The sequence below is a fragment of the Diadema antillarum genome, unplaced genomic scaffold (genome assembly GCF_040938485.1).
Source record: "Diadema antillarum isolate AM-2024a unplaced genomic scaffold, OU_Dant_1.0 seq00000839_RagTag, whole genome shotgun sequence".
NCBI lineage: Eukaryota > Metazoa > Echinodermata > Echinoidea > Diadematoida > Diadematidae > Diadema > Diadema antillarum.
In genome coordinates this window covers 883,796-906,589 of record NW_027271715.1, presented here as the reverse complement: position 1 = coordinate 906,589, position 22,794 = coordinate 883,796, and the positions used below count along the sequence as shown (strand labels likewise).

At 38.2% G+C, this 22,794-nt stretch overlaps 1 protein-coding gene across 1 annotated transcript in view; it reads right to left on the bottom strand.

Moving 5' to 3' along the window:
* LOC139740198 (Golgi-associated PDZ and coiled-coil motif-containing protein-like) overlaps nucleotides 1–22,794 on the bottom strand; it is a 62,486-nt gene that overhangs the window by 32,479 nt on the left and 7,213 nt on the right. Inside the window, exons 2-3 of the mRNA XM_071650783.1 lie at nucleotides 16,569–16,733; nucleotides 13,679–13,854 (exon numbers count right to left, since the gene is read on the bottom strand). Of these exons, the coding sequence (XP_071506884.1) occupies nucleotides 13,679–13,854; nucleotides 16,569–16,733 (341 nt within the window). The remainder of the gene's footprint in view (nucleotides 1–13,678; nucleotides 13,855–16,568; nucleotides 16,734–22,794) is intronic.

Sequence of the window (22,794 nt, the reverse complement as noted above, 5' to 3'; positions counted from 1 at the left end):
ATAAATGTTATGGGTAATATTATTCCCCCTGCCTTTAGAAAGAGGCAAGTCAATTGCTCTTTTATTATGCGAAAAAAGTGAAAATATGTTGAATTTTCTTTTATATTTTCTTTATACTGTTGTACGCATATGACTCACAAGCTGTAGTAGTCTCCTCATCCAGCGGTTCCAACACAAAAATTTAAAAAATTCATAACTTTTGCATCGATTGTCCAATTTTCCTCAAACTTTCACTGATGTGTTCTACTAATATTGTTGCATTCTCTCAATCCTTATGTTTATGAAGGTGAACTTGTCCTTTAAGCTGTAACAGCATCCTAGTAGCTTTCACGTCACAGTTTCCTGGTTCAGATTTTAATCAACTTTATTTCTCCCCCGGGAGCTCAATGTTAAACACGACAAACAAAAATCCCATTAACATAATTACCAGATCCTCTCAGAAGCTAACTGATTGTTGACAAAGAACTCGTGAATTTAACTGACATCATTGAGAATGCATGTTCTCAAAATGCCCTTTCACAGGCTGAACCTTTGAAAGGAAAAAAAAAAAGAACTTTTTGAGAATTGCCACAGGCATTCAATGCACGTAAGTGTAGACAGCAACTTTTGCTTGCTTTTTTTTTCATTTCACGAATCTTGGCTCATTGCAAAATTTCATGCGAGTGAAACTTTTTAGTTTTACAGTATGTGATTTTACCTTGTAGTATTTGAAATATTGGATATTTGTAACAAGGCTCACTCAGAAAGCAGACCCCTGGGATCTAAATATGTCTACCATGTTTACCTTTTTAAAACAAAATTGAATCAATAAATAAAATTGGCATGAAGTCTCTTGATGACACATAGTAAATGTACATTATATCTACTGCACTATGGATGTACTTAAAGGACAAGTTCACCTTCATAAACATAAGGATTGAGAGAATGTAGCAATATTAGTAGAACACATCATTGAAATTTTGAGGAAAATCAGACAATCCGTTCAAAAGTTATGAATTTTTGAAGTTTTTGTGCAGTACCCGCTGGATGAGAAGACTACTGCAGTGTATGAATAACTTAGATGTCACATGCGTACAACAATATATGGAAAATATAAAGAGAATTTCGCAAAATTCCATCTTTTGAAAAAAGTACACATTCCCCTGCCTCGTTACCGACAAATGTTATGGGTAATATTATTCCCCCTGCCTTTAGAAAGAGGTAAGTCAAGTGCTCTTTTATTATGCGAAAAAAGTGAAAATAAGTTGAATTTTCTTTTACATTTTCTTTATACTGTTGTACGCATATGACTCACAAGCTGTAGTAGTCTCCTCATCCAGCGGTTCCAACACAAAAATTTTAAAAAATTCATAACTTTTGCATCAATTGTCCAATTTTCCTCAAACTTTCACTGATGTGCTCTACTAATATTGTTGCATTTTCTCAATCCTTATGTTTATGAAGGTGAACTTGTCCTTTAAAGATTTTGTTCACATGTACGATCATTTCACACAAAATTATAAAAGACCAAGGCAGAGCTAGGATAATAACACCCACACAATTAATGCAATTTCAGCAGAAATGAAATCCAAAGGTTATTAAACCTGAGTAGCTCAAAGAAAAAAAAAAGTCAAATCTTTTGAATTTCAAATGTTATATCTGCATACATACTGCGCATAATACGACACAAGTCCAGCATTCCGTCCTAGTTTACTTGGCAAGGACATAGTCACAACTGGATATGCATACCACCTACAAATGCACTATGCATGACCTTTGACCTTCCATACAGCCTCAGCTACCCTGCAGCTGAGTAAATAATAAGGATTTGAGTTGTTGCCAATTGTGTCTTTATTCACTGTTTAGTGTCAGAAACTTGACACTTATAGAAGGGGGAGGAGAAAATTACCATGAAGGCTCGGCAGGTGCAAGAATAAGTTTGTGGTAGAATTGACTGATCAGCACATCAATTCTGAACCCCTGAATTGCAATGGTGTGTGAGGAAAAAAGACCCCCTTTACAGTACGGGGCTGGGCCGAGCCGCGGCCGAGTCGCGGCCGAGCCCGGCCTCAATTGCGGGGCCGAGCCCCGCAATTTTGTCCGTTTACACTGCCGGGCTCGGCCCGGGCTTTAGATTCAAATCTTTCAATATTTTGTCGGCGTGGCACTCTGCTTGTAAACAAACGCAATTTGGTATAGTCTGGTTTCCAGACCCTTTGCGAACTGGACTCCGCTTCGTTGCCGCCTTTGCCGAAGGAAAAATCCTTTGCAGGACAAAACCACCTTAAACTATACTAGTTTTCGACGTTGAGGGCGTGAATATCCTGAATAGCGAAATAGTACAGACAGAGGGTCTGGAAGCCAGACTAAATTTGGTACCGCATTTGGCCCAGTTTGCATTTACACTGAGAAAAGGCCGGGCTCGGCCATGGCTCGGCCGCGGCCGCGGCCGAGACCACCTCCAGAGCGTGGCCAACAATTTTTTTGCCAAATTTTTGTCATAATTTATGATACTAAGTATGCAGTGAATGAATTCTAATCGGGATTCTATCGCAGCATAGCAGCAACTGAAATCACTGATTTGCAACATAACATTATAAATGCAATTGGTAAGTGCAATTTAATTTAGTTCTATTCAGTATACGAAACACGGAAATAAATGCTTGAGCTGCTTCCACAGTACGAGAAGTGGCCATTGTATTGTCAAATGCGATCGCTGTGCAAACATCCATGGCAGCGCCTGATCATGATGAGTGAACTGATTAGTGTGATTGCGATTGACCAAGTAGAATTTCATTTAATTTTGTTTGGTATTTTGTATATATAAAACAGATAGACTGTGTTCATACGGGGCATTATTGATATTATTGTCCCTCGGGATCTCAACTCCATGCTAGGATCCTCGGAGCAAGCTCCTCGCATAAAGTTGAAACCCCTTAAGGCAATAACCAGGGAAATATAAAGTAATGCCCGAAAAGCAGTACATTATGTGTATACTATTTCGTTTGATTCCTATTCTGGTCATATACCATAGTTTATTTCGGCTGCTAATCATCATAGGCCTCTAAATTGATTACTAAAATCATAGCTTGTGATTAAACGCAAACAAGACCATTTAAAGCTAATATTCCTGTCTCATTTCTTTTTGGTAAATTATTACTGACTTTGTACAAATGTGATCAATTTAACCAGTTCTACTTGAAGGGTTAATGATAGAATGAATATGAAATACTATTTATGTAATCCAAGAATTGCAGGTGAAACATTGCACTTTTATTTCAGTTTCTTCATACATCACTTTGGCTTTGCATTTGAAGTTCCTGCTGTACTAGGTAGCTAATCCTCCCCTGCCCCCCTCCTGCCTCCACCCCCCCCCCCCCCACCCCCATCCCTTCCCACCCTGTCACCACTTTCTAATCTGCTAGGGCCTATAGTGAGAGAAGGAAAGATAGGGACTAATCTCAGAGTTTTATTATGTCTGCAAACATTAAGTTTTCCTGTCTTTGTATAGGTGTGTGTGTGTGTGTGTGTGTGTGTGTGTGTGTGTGTGTGTGCGTGTGTTGGTGGGTTTGTGTCTGCATGTGCATGAATATATACGTCTACAAATATGTGTGTAGGTATGTGTCTGTATGCTAATGTGTGTCTGCATGAATTTGTGCATGGACAAGTTTTGTAACCATAAAAGAGGTAAAAAGATATAGCAGAGCACCTAATGTAAAACCACAGGATGAGAAGAAGAAAGGGGAAAGGGAAAGAATGCTTTTATTTTATCAGCCACTAAGATCAGCTGTGGGGAGAAATCAACATAATTTGGTAGAAGCAAGTCTCCAATCATGACGGTAATCTTAGCTGCGGGCTTTCATCATTTTCATCATTTTCTGACGTGAATTCTCACTTTGTATCGCGAAAAGAAAACTGAAAGCATACGATTTTTGCTATCCCATTTCACAATCAACATACAATATTTCCCACATACATCCCACAGGGCATCCATACTTCTTCCTTCAGTCTTCCAGTAGAGCTCTGCGAATATGATTGTATAGGGATCCGATCCTCCTCAAAGGAAGTGTTGGAATGTGATATATCAAGATGTTGGGAATCCTTATTTTGCTAAAATCCCCTTAATAATGGGTTTATAATCTAAAGACAAAAAATTGCTTAAAGGGTGTGTACAGTTCTGGTCGAGGTGAGGATTTAGCTTTTAACGTTTTGCGATATATTCAGAAACCACTCTATGAGATGTCAAAGAGCATGCAATTCTAAGGGGTATCAAAAGTTTATTTGATGAAAATCGGTTTTGAAATGGCTGCGATTTCCAAAAACAAGGTGAAACAAAGAGATCCTAATAAAGTTGTGGCCTGTCGCTTTTTATTATTATCACTTTTTTGGATATCTCAGCCACTTGAAAACCAATTTTCATCAAATAAACGTTGAGTCCTTCTTAAAATCACATGCTCTTTCATATTTCATAAGACGTTTCTCATTATCTCACTTAAGAATGTTCAAAACACAAATCCCCACCTCAACCAGAACTGTACAGTCCCTTTAACCCATTGAGGACGGGTCCCAAGTATACTTGGGCAGGTGTCTATGGGAAATTTGTGTTGTAGCCAAATCAGCCTGTCCTAAACGGGTTATAAAGAAGAAATCTGGATCAGGTGAGAGTTGGTCTAAAAAGAGAGAGTCAAATCTAATAAGCACAACAGCAAAAAGTCATCATAATCGGATAAAAATTAGAGAATTTTGAAATTGTAAATTATCACTTATTTGAACTGCAAAACTGTTCTTGAACAGTTGATATGAATATGCAAATGAGTGAGCTGATGATGTCATCACTTTACGATTTTTCATTGATTGTGTACCAAAACTGATGAAAATTTAATTTTGTACTATGATTATCAAACACAATGTTATTCCAGCTGAATGCCTTAAAAATAATAATCAGTGAGATACAGTGTATATAAGGCTTTGAGACTGGGATAAAATTGTAATTTGAAAAAGAATGGAAATTTAAAGATTTCATGTAGATACAAAAAGGCAAACTGTGAGGCTATTAAATCATTAGCATACTCATTTCAGTAAAGCTAATATTGACCATTCAAGAATTATTGTGTGAAAATAAGCAAGAGTTCACAACTTCATAGATTTCTTCATTTTTATGCAATTTTGATCAAAATTTTAAGTTTCAGGTTAAAGATATTACACTCTATCTAGTTTACAGACAGTTTTCATATGGTCTGGATATCTCCTAGATAACAGTGAGGCTTAAAACACACGCTGTGCATTGAGTCAAAGATGTAACTGCCCTCTTTTTTCATCCCGAGAGATCCCCACTATGGAGGATTTGATCAATAATAGTTCTGGGGCTCTGGTATCAAAGGGTCCTCAATGAGCAGGTGGAACAATTCAAACAACCTTCACCAGGCCATCACTACTCATGTATGGAACAAGATTAACCCCAGCTTGGCTAAACTCGCATTCTATGATCAATGTACAGTTCTTAGAGGTCAATGTTTCAAGATATGTGATGGACATACCTGTGGATGTTTTTAATTAAAACTTGCAAACCTTGGATGACAAGGTCCTTGACCTTCTCATTTCCTCATTACACTGTACATTTTGCGTCAATTATTCCATCGATTCGCACAAAAGGCTCTACCTCTCTGTCAAATTTGATCACATCAATATTTTGCTGAAAGAGCCTGAAATGACAAATAAGACTCTTCAAGCTATCCTGTCAGAAAATTGTTACAAATGACTATTAAAAACTTGAATAAACAGGTACCCTGGATCCAGAAAATGTAAGTGTATTGTCAGGGCAAAATACCCATGATCATAACCTCATTTCTTTAATGAATTTGAACAGAAAAAAAAAGGTATCTGAACATTCATGCCTCTACATGACATTAATAGGAGAATAATGTTGATTGTAGCCTACATTTGTGTGCACTGTTTAGGGCATCAAATTAAAGCAACTCTTATAAAGATGCATTGTATTATAAGCTGTGTCAATCATGCTGGCAATCCAAACTTTGTTTAGAATGTGAACAGCATCCTTTATTTCAGGCAGATCAAATCTTCTGAAGTTTTCATAAGTTAATGAAGATGAATGTCTTCTCTGAAAATATAAAGTCTTTCGGGGGTACCTGAGTTTCCACCCCAGGTTTGAAACCCATTTTGAGCTTTTATACATCATAATGCAAGGTTAATTTTTATTTCCTTCTAATTTCTCATTGTTGTGACCTTTCATTGTGACCAATATTGATTGTTGACTAATTTGCTTTATTTCACAACAATGTCTTTTTTTTTCAAAACATATGTCAATCATTTCACATTTCTTTCATATGAAGACTAATGGTAAATTATAATCTACCAAAAGTCCTCGGCAACTTGTTTCATTACGCAGACTCTGGCTACCGACACTGTTTGATAATGAAATGTAGCTTCCACCGGAGGGAGTCTGGCCGATCACGGTGTGTCTGGGGTATCATGGTGTATGTGGTATCAATGTGTGTGGGTGTTGGGGTGTAGGATAGACGGGGAGTGCTCATTACCACTCTTTAATGCGGTCTAAACAAGGCAGCCGAGGGATTGCCAGCAGGCAAATATTGGGTTCAATGTCTGGTAATTGCTCATCGATGCCTCTCTTGCTATGAAAGCTTTCAGGAAACTTTAATCATGCCGCACTCCCAGCCGCTTTGGACGGCTTCCCCTACACTGGGCATCCTGGGAAGGATAGTGGGGGGGGGGGGGGAGGGGGATCATCTAACAAAAGATCCTTCTAACTTTTATTTATTGAAAGTATAGAATAAATGAGAGAGTAAATTCCTTCTGTTTTATCTTTTTATTTCTGTCATCCTTGACATGAGACAGATGGTCCCGCTCTCAGTCAAATCAACATCCAAGCATTCATCAAGTCTAGCTGTCAACTCAACCTTCCTGAAACTTCTTTCCTACAGGAACCTACAGGAACATGCTCCAGAGGTGCATCGATACTACCAATGTTAGTCAAAGGACACTCGATCCAACCTTGCCAAGGGTCTACCTTTAGCAGATTCCATTAATTGCATTTAAGATCTCCCACTTCAGCAAAACAAACAAAACAAACCAAGACTTTACCTCCATAGATATCAACTTTCTTCTATTTTATCCATACAGCACAAGTTAAAGGGATAGTACAGTATTGGTGGAGATGAAAATTGGGCTTTTAAATTTTTGCGAGATACCAAGAAAACACTTATTATATAGTACAGAGCATACCATTTGGAGAGGAATTCAAAGATTATCTGATGAAAATCAGGTTTGGAATGACTGAAACATCCAAAACAAAGTAAAACAAAGCGATCGTGATAAAGTGTGGGTCCCACACTTTAGTAGAATCGCTCTTTTTTGATATCTCAGACATTTCAAAACCAATTTTCATCAAATAAACATTGAATTCCTCATAGAATTACATGCTCTTTCATATTTCATAAGAGGTTTCTGATTATCTCACCAAAAAATGTTAGAAACCTGAAATTAGGTCTCAACCAAAACTATACGATCCCTTTAAACAATGTACAAAGAAACACAACTGATAACTGAATTAGGGAGTGAGTCACACCATTAAAATCCATAAAAAGATATTGTCACAAATTTCCTTTAATGAGATGAAAGCAAGAGAATATTTTCTATGCTGCTTAAATGCTCAATCATCTCGTGCTAGATTGAACATTTTGATTTCATTCACACCCCTCCTCCTACCCAACCCCTCCCTCCCCCACCCCTTGACTACCGATCCCAACCCCTTCCTCCCCCAACCCTTGACTACCGATCCCAACCCCTTCCTCCCCCACCCCTTGACTACCGATAGAACCTGCTTGGCAATATACATCATAGCTACCTTTCTTCCAGTCGGCTGCAAATACCATGTAACATGCAATTCAGCACTCATAGTGCCCCCCCCCCCCCAAGAAAAAAAAATGAATCCATTAAGTAAATATCAAAGCTGGATACGTCAAAGCCGACAATCACATCAAATCAGTCTACACATGACGCTGGCAAGCTCAAAATGAACCAAATGTTATGGCCTCTAGCTTCATCACCGACATGAGCTCAACTGACGTGTCTAGAAAGTATGCAATGCAGCTCTGTGACAAAAGAATATTAAACTAGTCCTATTTTCCTTTTTTTTTTTGGTCTTAATTCAAACAGTAATGTACATAGATCGATAGCCTCATAATGGCTTCATTCCATCAAGAAATGTGATGTCATTAGCAAAAGTTTCGAGTAATGTTCATGCCAAAATGTTAGGTTGAGCCAGAAATGGTTACACTGCATTAACTGCTTTAGTTTAATAGTCAGGTGAAATGTCCACTGCTCTGAATTTAAATAAATATAAATGCAGAACTATTTACTTATTGCTTCCCCTGAGAAGGAAAATCACATGAAGCAAAGCTCATGTATCTGCAGAGATTTGAACGTATCTCCGTAACAGATGGATATTTTTAGTAGAAGCTATATTTCTGCTCTTGAAAGATTTGTATTCTAGCTGGCATTGCTCCATTTAAATGCACGCCAAGATAGCTTCCACTTTCCTAGAAATTGCCTCTGAAGTAAAGGGCTTTAGACAGATTCAAATGCAGTTTATATTCCATTTGGAACATCTCGGAACCATTACGCTAAGAGTTTTGTTTGTATGAATTTTCTTAAAGGGGATGTATTCATGAAGTCAACCAAACAAGCCAAATAAAACAGTTGGTGAAAGAGTAACTGGGCATTTCCACGGTAACTCACGTTACATTTTGAACTCAAAATTAGGTCGTTGAGATCAATATCCTTAAAACCTAATTAGTGATATGAGTTACTATATGTGAATGAGTATCATGCACCTCCATCCTACCTCACAGCAACATTACATCCACAGACTCTTATGAGAACTATGAGAAAAAACACTACAAATGTCAGTAACTCACGTTACATAATTTGGACATTATGCAAAAATTTGGCATGTCTTATATTCAAAAGTTTCCTCAAACAAGAAACAGAGAGACTTTAAAGTCTATTGTGTCAAAGTCATGGACTAACAACATACATCACCGAGTATGGTAAAAATTCAAATTGTCTTACATTCTCCAGGTATCGTCATGTGAAGCGGTAACTCACGTTACGGTAACTCACGTTACAGTTTGTCCACATGATCACAGGACGATTTTTTGTCTTAATAATCCAAAGAAAACTTACCAAGACAACTTTTTTTCACAAGCAAACTCCATGAATAAAGAATCTAACTTGATTTGAACATTGATCTGACAGTAATTAATCCCATTTTATCCATGAGATTACCAAAAGGCAGGAAACTTTACATTTAGAATACCAACTTGAAGATAAATTTCATTTTTAATTGAGTCGTTTTCCAAGCTTTCATTTGTACTGAGACAAAAATTGTATTCAACAAAATGATATGAAACAGAGTCTATTTCATTAAATTACACTCTTTTCCAGTTAACAAATGCATCAGAAATTGAGGATTTCATTGAGAATCTGATTTGATTGTTTTTTTATTTTACTAGATTTAAATGGATTTCAGGCTATCTAGATAAAACAAGTCATCCATAAACTATTCCATTTAATACACTGAGTCACGAGACTAGAGACCTGTACATGTAGTCTGTGGAGAGTTTAAAGGTTCAGTATATTTCAATAAATCTTTTAACTTTTAAACAATGCAATTTATATTCCAATTATTTGATAATTGTTTGAATTACTCAATGATCAATTGTTTGTATGTTTGATTTGTTTACAAATTCTTATACTCAACTGGTACAGAAATTAGACTTGAATTACAGATACTGCAGATAAATTTTAGTTATCTGCTACCAGTATTGATCAGTTTAATAAAACATGTTCAAAAATGTTTAAGCCTTAAAAAACAATGGCTTTGGTCTATGAAATGTCAAGTAGCCATTATTTAAATTGTACATGTATACATGTAAAAAGTATACCAGTATTTTCTAGAGTAATCAAGCAGACTGAAGCAGTAAAACCCAATGAAAAACATGAATAGTAAATATTTTGTGATCAGGAGGCTAACTATTAATATCACAAAATGTTGATCGTTTGCTTTAAGGTACATGACTGTCCAGCTCTTAAAGAAAATGTCTGATAATGAGGTTCACATTCAACAAGTTTTTGGTAATAGATTAGCATGTAAAGTAAATTATAGTAAACATGGAAAAGTTTCATTGTAGGATTTTGCAACAATATAGCTAAAACCTCAGAGTAGAATAGTATAAAACACATAAGCGTGTCAAATTCACAATGTTCAGTTCTCAAAAATCTCAGAAAAAAACAGCAGGAAGCGAGCTCCAATCTTAAAATTCTGTTCACATGTAAATGTTTCAGCCTCATAAACAATGGCTTTGGTCTATACAGGTAGGTATAAACTATGAAATGTCAAATAGTAATCACTTGAATTACAAAAACAAGAACTTTTCAAGAGTAATCATGCAGTGATTATCCCAATCAGAAGGATATTAATAGTTATCACAAAATTTTGATAATTTGCTGGAACAAGGTCCATGCAGCTTTAGAGGAAATGTCTTTTAACAACTTTCGTAACAGATCAGTATACATGCACTGTAATATTAAATAGTAAATATGGAACCTGTTGAAGCACATGTGATGAACATGTGTAATTAATACATTGTACATGTAGACCAGTTGGTTTGGTGATAGAGAGAGACCAAGAGAATAACAATCTACTGGAAATAGAATCTTAATACAAGAGTTCAGTAATCATGTACTCATTGGTTACTTACAATCACAACCTTCATATCATTTCTTGGTATTAAAGAAAAATCATGTCGGTAACTCACGTTACATTGTGGTAACTCACGTTACACGGTAACTCACGTTACAATTTTAAGACCTCTGTTATGAGAATTTGAAGCAAAGACTATAAGTCCTATCATATTTCTTGGATGTGTGCTGCATAGTTATTTGATAATCCAAAATACCATGTCTCAGTTGGGCATAGTCAAATTGCTAGGTTAAAAAGTTCATGTTTCGGTAACTCACGTTACAGCAGCTTCTCGAGCTATGTAAGAGCACGCTGATGTCCGAAGTACATATCTTATATCGAGGTCTCCACTTTATTTACTGCTAGATTAATATATTTTTGATTTGTAAAACCAAACAAAGTTTGATTTGAGTCTCAAATATAAAAAATAATCACAAAGAGCAACAAAAATGCATTTTTAAGGATTTTTAGGTAAAAAAATGCTTTCTGGCTTCAAAAGGTATAAAAATGCACAAAAGGGAACTTTTCTTAAAGGTTAAGTTGGTTTCACACACTTCAAACTATGGCTAACAAAGTAAGATTATCAGTTGTTCTGAAATATGCGGGTAAAATTTTGGTGGTCATGTCGCACAACTCACGGAAATGCCCAACTACATTTGTGTTATTCCTATTATGTATGAAAACAATTTGTGATCAGGTTTGAAAAGCTTACATGAACAGTTAACTACACATGAATTCCATGTGGATTGTGGTGGGGGTTGATACTATGATACTTTACCCCTGTCGTTACTTTTTATGTTTCAATTAAGCACCAAATCCACATAGACTTTGCATATAAACTCCTTTGCAACTAGGGAATTCTTCAGGTGATAATGAATGGGCTAAACATTTTTGTGTACATACTACTACTAGAATCAAATTACAAAGCAGGGTGAGGAACATGGGGAGATAAGAACAAAACATCTCTTCAACATCTTTTGTTGTTGTTGTTGTTGTTGTTGTTGTTGTTGTTGTTGTTGTTGTTTTCTTTTTACTTTAATCTCAAAGACATTGGGATCAGAAAGACTATGGTCTTTCTAATGTAGAAAATAATTTCTACTGCATAAGAAACAAGGCATAGGTCTTCCCCACTCACCAGAACAAAATGAGCACAGAATTTTACTTGTTGTTTTTTAACCCGAATATATACACCGCCGAGGTTCTATTCCACAAGGTGTTACTACATTATGTGAGCTAGCTGCTGGTGGCATCATGAATCAGTATTAGGAACTAATCTGATATGGGCTTACAGCCCAGTAGACACGTCTGGTAGCATGTAAACATTGATAAATATGATGGAAGACTGCAGTCAGCCTCCCTAAGAACCGTGGCGTCTCCTCCATCTTGTTACACGGAGGATTTGATGGTTCGTATTGAGCAACATGACGGATATTCCACATTATTACCTTTAGCTGGTTGGACAATGTGTGCGTTTTTTTCCCTGCCAATTTGATGCAATCCATCAAGAATTGAGATTGCAGGTTCAACAATGCCTGACAGCTGAGACAGACTTCAGGGAGAGGAGGCTGTCGTTAAACCTGTCTTCGATGTGAGAGATGGCAATAACTTCCCAAGGTTATACGAGACTTGGGGAAACATTGAAAGTGTACATGTATGCTCTTCATGCAGTGCACTGAATAGGTTTACATTTCCCCTTTCATCTTTGCTTTGTTCAATGCATTTTAATAATAGATACCACTTTAAAGAGTTCTCTAAGTATAAGTAAATGCACAAAGTAAAGAGATAGCACAAAGATGAGAATGACAATTTTCAGTTCCAAAGATGTGAAACAGATCAGTTCATGCAGATTCCCATCTGACTCATTTTCACACATGTATCTACTTGTTTCATCCTTTCCCTTTCTGACCCATTTATTTCTTTTCTTTGTAACTGCCTCATTCCTTTTTCTGATTCTTTCATTTTTTCCCCTGAACTTAGAGAGGAGTTTTCTTTCCCCTTCCTGATACAGATATGCCCTCATCTTCACTCCTCATTCCTTCACTCCAAGTCTCATATATTTCATCTCATCCCGAGTTGACCATTTCTTCTCCTCAAGACTCTCTTATTTCTATTCTCCAAGACAAATTCCTTTTCTCCATAATGCCCGGGTCACACATTCTTCCCCTGACAATTTTATTCTATTCCTTGCCTTTTTAAGACTCTCATCATCATTTCATATTCCTTCCTCTCCTATCTCCTTTATTCCTATTTTTCAGGACTACCTCATTCTTTCCAGGACCATCTCATTCAGTCATTCTCCCTGGTTATGACTCCCTCATCCATTCTCCTCCCGACTCCTTTCACTCCTTCATTTTATTGTTCCTTCTACATGTACACTGGTATCTATGACTCCCTCATCTTTCGCCTCCTGACTACCTATTAATCCTTCGATCCATGACTCCTTCATCCCATCTCTTCCTGACTACCTTTCAATCCATCAATTCATTATTCCATCCATCAATGACTCCCTCATTCTTTCTCCTCCTGACTCCTTTTCAATCCTTCTATCATTCCTTCCATCCATGATTTCTATATCCCTTCTCCTCAAGACTTTCTCTCAATCCTCTATTCCATTATTGATTTCATCAATGAACCCCTCATTCTCTTTCTCCTCCTGATGCCCTTGCAATCAATTATTCCTTCCATCCCTAAGTTCCTCAATCTTTTTCTTGACTCCAGCCCACTCCTTCATTCTATAACTCCTTCCATCCATGACTGCCTCATTCTTTCTCTTCTTGACTCTAGCTCACTCCTTCATTCTATCATTCCTTCCATCCATGACTCCCTTATCAATTCTCCTCCTGACTCCCTCTCAATCCTTCATTCTTTTACTCCTTCCATCCATGACTACCTCATTCTTTATCCTCCTGACTCCCTTACCTTCCAGCAAGCTCCTTGTCCAGGTACTTGGCAGCCAGCCTGGCTCCATACACCTCTCCCTGCAGACCAAGGATATGCTGCCTCAGCTCAAGGTTCTCCTTCCTCATCAGGTCCAGCTCCACCTCAAGGCGAACCTGCTTCAGGGAGTCAGCCTTGAACGAGTCCATCTCTTCCTCCTGGAAATTAAACAAAGCAAGCCATTAGACAATGGTCCTGGGGCCTGGGGGTGTTTCACAAAGTTGTTGCTAAAGGTACGAATGACTTGAAAATGACTGGAACATGTTCTGGGGCCCGTTGCATAAAACTTACCGTTGAATTTCAATGGTAACTAACGTCAAAATTAGGCGTCACAGCCAATCAGCATCAAGGATTATAACATTTACCGCTAATTTGAAGACTTACCGCTAGAAAGGAGCGGTAAGTCCAGCGGTAAGGGTTTTATGCAACAGGGCCCTGATGTGCTATACACTTATCACAATTTCAATAATTCAGCACAAGAACTGATCACCAGTCATTCTTAAAGTTGTTCTTAGCCTAAAAACAATTACCCATAATCACTGTCGGACCAGTAACTTTTTCAGGAATGGACCAGTAAAAAGCCAGAAAACTGGGTACCTACTGGTCCGTCAGACAGGATGGACCATTAGAAAAAATTGGCTTAGTGCGCAGCCCTGAACAGATAGCACTGAAATGAAGAACAGATATGAATATGTACGCATAAAAACATTATCAATGAGTCTACAATTCAGATAAAATCCAAAGTATGAAATAGTGAAGAGAATGACAAACTGTAAGGACATCAAGATTGATGAATTCAAAATATTTACAGAATTCAGGTTAAGCATTACAATGTTAATTCATCACATCCACCAATGAATATAATCATATAAAAACATAAACAGCATACAACATTATACTGCATCAAAGTTATTGTGAAAGATTGCTTTGTGGTGTGTTCTTGTTTTTTATTTGCTGCTATTGTTTTTCCAACCAATATTTGTACTCTGCAAATACCTCTCAGATGGCCTATACTGATTCCTTCACATCCTATATCTTTTGGGTGAACTTTGTGTGTATTCTACATAAATTAACATTTATGGAATCAAGCATTCACACGATTACACACACCTGGCCACTTGAGCTCAACAGGTGCTAGTCACTTCATCAGTGTTTGCCTATATTTACCATGCATCACAAATGTTTCGACATTGAAGGGGTGGGACAAGGCTCAAGTCTTAGTCCACCCCTGAAAACTTTACCTCATATCTTCTTTTAAGGTAAACCCAATAAACCTGGTTAATGCCATCCTTTATATCATTTATAGGATTGAGTTTACATGCTGGCTATTGAGACTTCATTCCTACCTCTCCCTATAGCACAAAAACATCCGATATCTGTACTTCTGAAATGGATTCTTATATTCTTTTGGATTTTGTCACTGGGACAAATTTGCATGCAAAGCACATTGATCAGTTTTGGAAATGCACCATAAACAAGATTATTATTGTTCTTATTACCGTTATTATTATTATAACAATGTATCATTATTATTATTATTAGTAGTAGTAGTAATAGTAGTAGTAGTAGTAGTAGTAGTAGTATCATTATAATTATTATTATTATTATTATTACTACTACTACTATCATCTATTATTACTATTACTATTACCATTACCATTACCATTACCATTACCATTACCATTACTATTACTATTACTATTACTATTACTATCATCATCAACATTTTATCATTATGATCATCATCATCGTCATCATTACCATAATCATGGATCGATACCGACCACCTGGTGCAAGCATGCAATGGGTTAATACAATCTTTGGTTCAATGAAACCCAATTCATGATCATTTAAGAATCTTTAACCCACACACATACATGTACGTCCTTCACTGAGCAAATTATGTTTCAAATTGAAGCAATGGCTAACAAGATCTATTTGCTTCTTGTTGTTCGGTGGTTTGGTTTGGTTTGGTTTGGTTTGGTTTGGTTTGGTTTGGTTTGGTTTGGTTTGGTTTGGTTTGGTTTGGTTTGGTTTGGTTTGGTTTGGTTTGGTTTGGTTTGGTTTGGTTTGGTTTGGTTTGGTTTGGTTTGGTTTGGTTTGGTTTGGTTTGGTTTGGTTTGGTTTGGTTTGGTTTGGTTTGGTTTGGTTTGGTTTGGTTTGGTTTGGTTTGGTTTGGTTTGGTTTGGTCCCAGAACACTTTACTGCATACCAGTGCAGTCATACTACCTGAAAAGGACAGACTGAACAATATGAGCTGGGTTCACACGTACAAAATAGCGGGATGATGATCGCGATGCACATCCCGATTTTTTTTGCGAGCGTCCACCCGCTAATTTGGCGAGCGTCCACACGTACCGAATTATCCCACTAATTGCCAATAGAGACAACAGCAAAGCCTGCAAACTGGGTCACACAGCGCCCTTCTCTATCACTGCCTGCGCGCACTTACCTTTGTCCATTGTCTTTTACGCGTCAGTGGTGTGGTTCGCGCGCTGTTGTTGTTGTGCTCCAAAGAGGTGAAGGACCTCTTCGCAGAGGCCTCGCTGTAGTGATGTGCGCATTGAATGATGGGATATAAAAACTTGAGATTCTAATCCCGACCGTTCACACATACCAGCGCGGGGCCAATTATCCCACTAATTGATGAACCAGCGCAAGATTTCTTGGGATTAGCATCGCGATGCTTATCCCGCTAATTTTCGGGTTTTTTCTGTCCACACGTGTAAAAAACTCGGGATGACGATCGCGATGCAAATCTCAAGATTTGTATCCCGCTAATTGGTGTACGTGTGAAACCGGCTACGAAGTGATTAAATGCCCACAATGACTGGGGAAGCTTTGGTCATAAATGTCAAGCAAAGACTCTTACCAGTTTCTTCTTGATGGCCTCCGAGTCCACATTCTGGCCCAGGTTGGCGTGGAGCTGAAGCTGGACAGCATGGAGCTGCAGGAGTTGGTTGTGCAGCTCTTTCTCTAGGATGGCTTTGGCAGCCTTGGTGTCACACAAGTCTGTACGCATGTTCAAGATGTGGGCCTGTCGGAGAAAACAAAGCAACCGAAACAACATGAAGGTTGCTACCACATCAGGTTGCTACATCTAAGACCCCGTTTACAGTGCGGGGCTGGGCTGAGCCGTGGCCGAGCCGCGGCCGAGCCCAGCCTCAATTGCGAGGCCGAGCCCCGCAATTTTGTCCGTTTACAATGCCGGGCTCGGCCGCGCTTTTGATTCAAACCTTTCAATATTTTGTCGTACTGGCGCTCTGCTTGTAAACAAACGCAATTTGGTATTGTCTGGTTTTCAGACCCTTTGCCAACTGAATTCCGCGGCGACAAAGTCGCCGTACGGGCAAAGGCCTTTGCCGAACGAAAAAATCCTTTGCAGGACAAAACCACCTTAAACTATACTAGTTTTCGACGTTGAGGGGGTTAATATCCTGAATAGCGAAAGATACAGGCAGAGGGTTTGGAAGCCAGACTAAAATTGGCCGCGCATTTGGCCCAGTTTGCGTTTACACTGAGAAAAGGCCGGACTCGGCCGCAGCTCGGCCGCAGCCGAGACCAGCTCCAGAGCGAGGCCAAATGCGCATTTGGCCTTTTGCGCGTTTACACTGAAATGAAGGTAGACTCGGCCGCGGCCGAGCCTCGCACTGTTAACGGGGTCTAAGTGGAACAGCTAGTCTTAAGTTTGCAGACCCTACAAGAAAACAATCCTGCATGAAATATGCATAATTTGATATCATCCCTGGGCCCGTTTTATCAAAAGATACAATCAATTTTAAATATCCTTACAACACAGGCTACCATAGACTTACCATAGAAATCAACTATGTAATCAATCATAAACCCTTCATAAAACAGGAATTGTATCTCAATAGGCAAACATAAAAAAGTTCAAGCTTATTCAATTTTGAATGTATACAAAAAAATACTGATTTTCCTTGTAAAACATTACAATAATTAATAAAATCCAAAACAAGTTTCTACATTATCTGACAGTAACATCAATGACACTATATTTGCAAAAATGTGGTAAAAATGAATGAGCTTTTTTACTCTCCTTGAAATTAATGATTTTTTTTTATGTTGTTGTAAGAGGTCTTGTCACCCTAGGGATATCTCTCTGTCTGTCTGTCTGTCTATCTGTATGTATGTATGTCTGTCTGTAGACAAGTCAGTCTCTGTATCTCTCTCAGTTGCTGATCACCCTTCACTAGTCTCACTCACAGACACTCTCAAAACATGCAAGAGAACACTGTACAGATAGAAGCAATCTGGACAAGGGCTAGAACAACGAAAGCTTGAAACAACATTTTGAAGATGGTGGAAATTGATGTCTAACACATGTTCATGGATCTTCTGCCTGTACAAAGCCGATACTAACTCTGGCCAATATAATACAACCATCTACGAGTTGCATGGTAGTATGCCTCAGATTTCAAATACTTATGAATGTGTATAACTTCAGCTACGTAAAATACGTGTGTGTAAGCACCCTAAAACATATACAGTTGAACCTCTCTTATCCGGCCTCCCTTTATCCGGATCTCTCTATTATACAGACGTATCAATCTCGCCGTGATTTTTAAAAAAAAATAATTACGGGAGGAAAGGGGGATTCCCAACTCCTTGAGAACTCCTGCACAAACACACATGAATTACATATTAATTCCAACATGATTAACATACATTACATCAAATTTCCTTCCAAATTGCTTACCTTCAGACATTTTAACACCCCCAAACATCCCCAAATCATCGCAAGAACATGGACAGATTATGCGTTCGAGTCCTCTCATATCGCATTGCCACATATAGTCCATACACAGCCGTCGATATGACAAGATAGACAGGCATTGTTTCGAGTCATTGGCTGAGCAACGAATGATATTGAACACTCAAAAATTGTTCATACACAGTACACACACAAAGAGAGAGAGGGAGACCATCTAACAATGGCGACCTACAGTCGACTTTGCCGAGCCGTGATGATCAAATTTTGAAGTGTAGTTTTGTCGACTTGTATTTATTTTCAAGATCTACTCGATACATTTCTTAATAATTATTTAGGTAAATCATCCCAAGAATGTATAAAAGAAAATGATTTCATTCTTGCAAACACGAATCTCTATTTTGGGGTCTGTTACTGAGTGTAACAATGAAAAGGTTGCAGTATACACATTACTACGTGTGGTACTACAATGGGCTACATCAGTACATGTGTATGTACATCAATGTACGGATATGTATAAAGCATTGAGTCTCCCGTATCCGGCCAAATCCCTTACCCGGATGAGCCCCAGTCCCGACTTGTCCGGATACGAGAGGTTCAACTGTAATATTAAGAATAATTTGGCGTAATCTATCCAGAGCAGTCTCTCTAGATTTTGGCCTTGCCAATATTACTACCCCCAGTATTTTTCAGGTACCCATTTTACACCTGGATCAAGAGGGACTACGTGGGTAAAAACATCCTGTCCAAGGACGACCTGGTTTGAACTTGGGACCCCCATTTGAAAGTGAAGAATCTTATCCACTATGCCATACTGCTCCTGGTGAGGTACATTGAGGGTTTTCCTACGTGAATACAAAACTGTACTTTATTTCATCATACACAGTGTTTGTGTACTTTGTTTTTAATGAAATGCATAATATATTGACATCCTGAAGTACGTGCATGCAGGTGTCCCTGAAATAATAACAAGATACATTATGGCCATTTATACCAAACATATGGCTGACAGAAATTTTCCCCGAAATAATCAGCCATAATCAACTTTCCCTTGATGCAATTGGAAACTTCAAAAAGCATTGGTAGTCAATGTAGTGTTTAAAGGACAAGTTCACCTTCATATACATGTGGATTGAGATAATGCAGCAAGTGGAAAACAGTGAAAGTTTGAGGAAAATTTGACAATTACAGTGTAGTTCAAAAGTTATGATTTTTTGAAGTTTCTGGGCAGACACTGCTGGATGAGAAGACTACTGCAGACTTTGATGATGTCACATGCGTAGAACGATAAAAGGAAAATGTAAAGATAATTCCACAAAATTTCATTTTTTGAAAAAAAGTACATTTTCCTTCGACTTTTAACTGATATATGGGCAATTCCATGGGGTTGGGACTGAAATTGTGACATACAAGTTGAAAAATCAAGTTGGGTAAATTGAAATTTCCTTTTTCCCCCTGATTTGTTACTCCCATTCTTCAACATATTCCACTAGAAATCTGTTTATTACTTCGCACACTTTCAGTCAGCATGGGTAAACAGGTATGGCAAAATACCTATGTTACACGGACTTCATTTGTTGACATCCTTCATCATTTTGTGTTCTGAAATGATAACAATGAACACATCCACGTTTTTTTCGTCCATAGCACATCAACATGTTATTTAACAGGCGCATGAGATCATTATCAGTAAGATTGTATGTTCTGATGTCAACTGCAAGCCACTTTTATTAACAGGCCTCGAATTAACCGACGGCCACCGACGGCCATGGCCGTCGGTGCCCCTCTCGTTGGCCGCAATGCCTTTTGTTTTTTGATCAAAGTTACGGCCAAAAAAAATGTGCCCTTTTTCTTGGGGCCGTGGTGCCCTTTTAGAATGAAAGTTATTATTTATGACGTATGATATGCCCTTTCTCAAAGTCTCTTTAATAAGCTTGAACAACTTTCCTGATCTCAAATATCATACCTTCAGTTCACTCGCGTCCCGATATATCTGATTCAAACTCAAAGTATCTTTCCGAGATACGAGACGACGTGTACCTACATGTACGCCCGACCGGCTTTTACCGTCCCGACTGCCTCCGCAGCGCAGCGGCCGCGAGTATGTACTAGCCAGGCAGCGCATATTCAGATAGAGTAGTGAAGAGTGAACTCCCAAGTTCACCAAGAAAAAAAGAAAAATCCCACGATGCCAAGGTGTGCCAGACTGGGGAATGGGGAGGGGTGGAGAGAGAGAGAGACCAATCAACAGAAGAAACCGCGCGTACTGGCGCATTCTTGGAGGTCATGAACTGTCTGTCACAGACTAATCATAGCAATCTACACGCGCACGCAAATTCCTTTGCCTTGTGGTTTTGCCAGCCAGCTGTCGGAATGTGCTTTGAAGTTTCATGGCAGCCTGGCTGGCCTGAAAGGGTGTCGAGTTTCAATCAATACCTACTGTTGTTTTATTCCTGTTTAAAAAAATGTTGTTTCACTGATAGAAACGCGGAGATCGGGAATGTGTTACAGCTGTAGGGAAGAGGTTTTTGTTGTGTGTTGCACTTTGTGTGTGTGTGTGTGTGTGTGTGTGTGTTTGTTTGTTTTTCTCGGTTTGTTTTTCTTCTTTCTTTTTTCATAAACACCAAACATGCCCTTTCCAATGTGGCCTTGGTGCCCCTCTGACTGACTTAAGTGCCCTGGCCTCTTGGAAAAAGTGCCCTTTTCTAAATGGCCGTGCCCCTCCAAAATCCTATTTCGAGGCCTGTATTAACATGTTTTTTTCTACAAACCATTAACAATTTCAATCAAAGGTTGAACTTTTTCATCAAGAGTGATACAATGACAATATTCTTAAAAGCACCACAATTGAAGCAAGTGATTTGTATGGGTATTCAAGTAAAAACATGATTTTATTGTTATAATCAGGGGTTTTCAGACAACAACCTCGCCCACGGTGTACTACCTATGTTACACGGACAGTATGTCTTTGTAACATAGGTACACTACGACATATCAACTGATTTCCTTTATTGTGGTGTGAGATGTTAAAACCTACACATATAGACTTTATGTATGTTCCCACAAATAACACTATTGTAACAGTTCTTTGGAATTATATCTACTGCACACCTGTGGAACAATACCTATGTTACACAGACTTCAATTCTTTGTAACTCTGATATGAAAGAAGGCAGACTTAATCAGAAGAAGAAGAAGAAAGTGAAGCTTTACAAAATTTGACCTAATATACACTAACAACATCATCAACTAGTTGTCAACTAACTAAGAAAACTAATAAAGAGAAATCAGACAAGTCTTCTTGTCTTTTCCATGTTCTTTGTTTGAAATTAATTTCTGCTCTTTTGTCCAATGTCCATTTAGCCCTCGATTTTTGTTTTTCTTCTGTCCATTTTCCCTCTGTGCAGTTTTCTTCTTGTCTAGTTTGTTACATTCGCTCTTCTTGGGTGTTGCTTTGTCGGCTTCCTCTCTGTTTGTGGAGTGCTGTGGATGTGTCCTTTTCACTCTTTCATGTAGTTTAACACGTAGCGGTGGTAGAGGAGGAGCCATGGCAGGTTCATCAAAAAACTGAACAAAAGGTGTAAAGAGAAATAGAATAAAAAAATTAAAAGAAAATTTTTGTCGGGGTTGACTATATATTCCTGTTGATGTATCTGTGTGTTTATGAATGGAATTAAATAATTTTAACAATTTTGCTTACATTTCTACCTCTTGGCATACCCATTAGCTAGAGTTCCATGTGTACCTCCCACCAAAATTGAAAAAAAAAAATGGGTTATGCTTAAAATGATGTAAATATTAATAATAATAATATAGCATGTAAAACATAGGAAAATATCATTTTCATACTCTATGCTAAAAACTTGTTTTCAGATGCAAGCTACACTGTAGGAAGGGCAGGTCGCTGCCCCCAGTGTCCTAGCTAAGGTTAGGGCTAGGGTCAGGGTTACGTTTACGGTTATGGTCCTTAATAGACTCCCAAAATAATACTAGGCCCTATTTTATATTCATCCCCCATCGAAATTGTCGCCCTCTTTTTGAATGATAGTGTAGAGCAATAATAGTCCAATTTTGATTGGGGTTCATAATTTTATTGAAGCCTTTCCTACCCACTACCCACCCAAACTGAATAGGACACTGGCATTTTAGCTTTGAGACTTCACAGTGGGTGAACATGGAATGGAAATGGTGAATCCTTGTGAAATGTTAACAACTTCATCAGAGCATCTAACAGGTCAGTGAAATCTTGGAAGGAAAACATTGACATTTTCGAAGTAAATCTGTTAAAGAGAAAGAATTTCACAGCTCCTAGTTCCCTCAATATCACCAGCAAAATAAGGCAAACTCTATTTCTCTAGTTCAGATG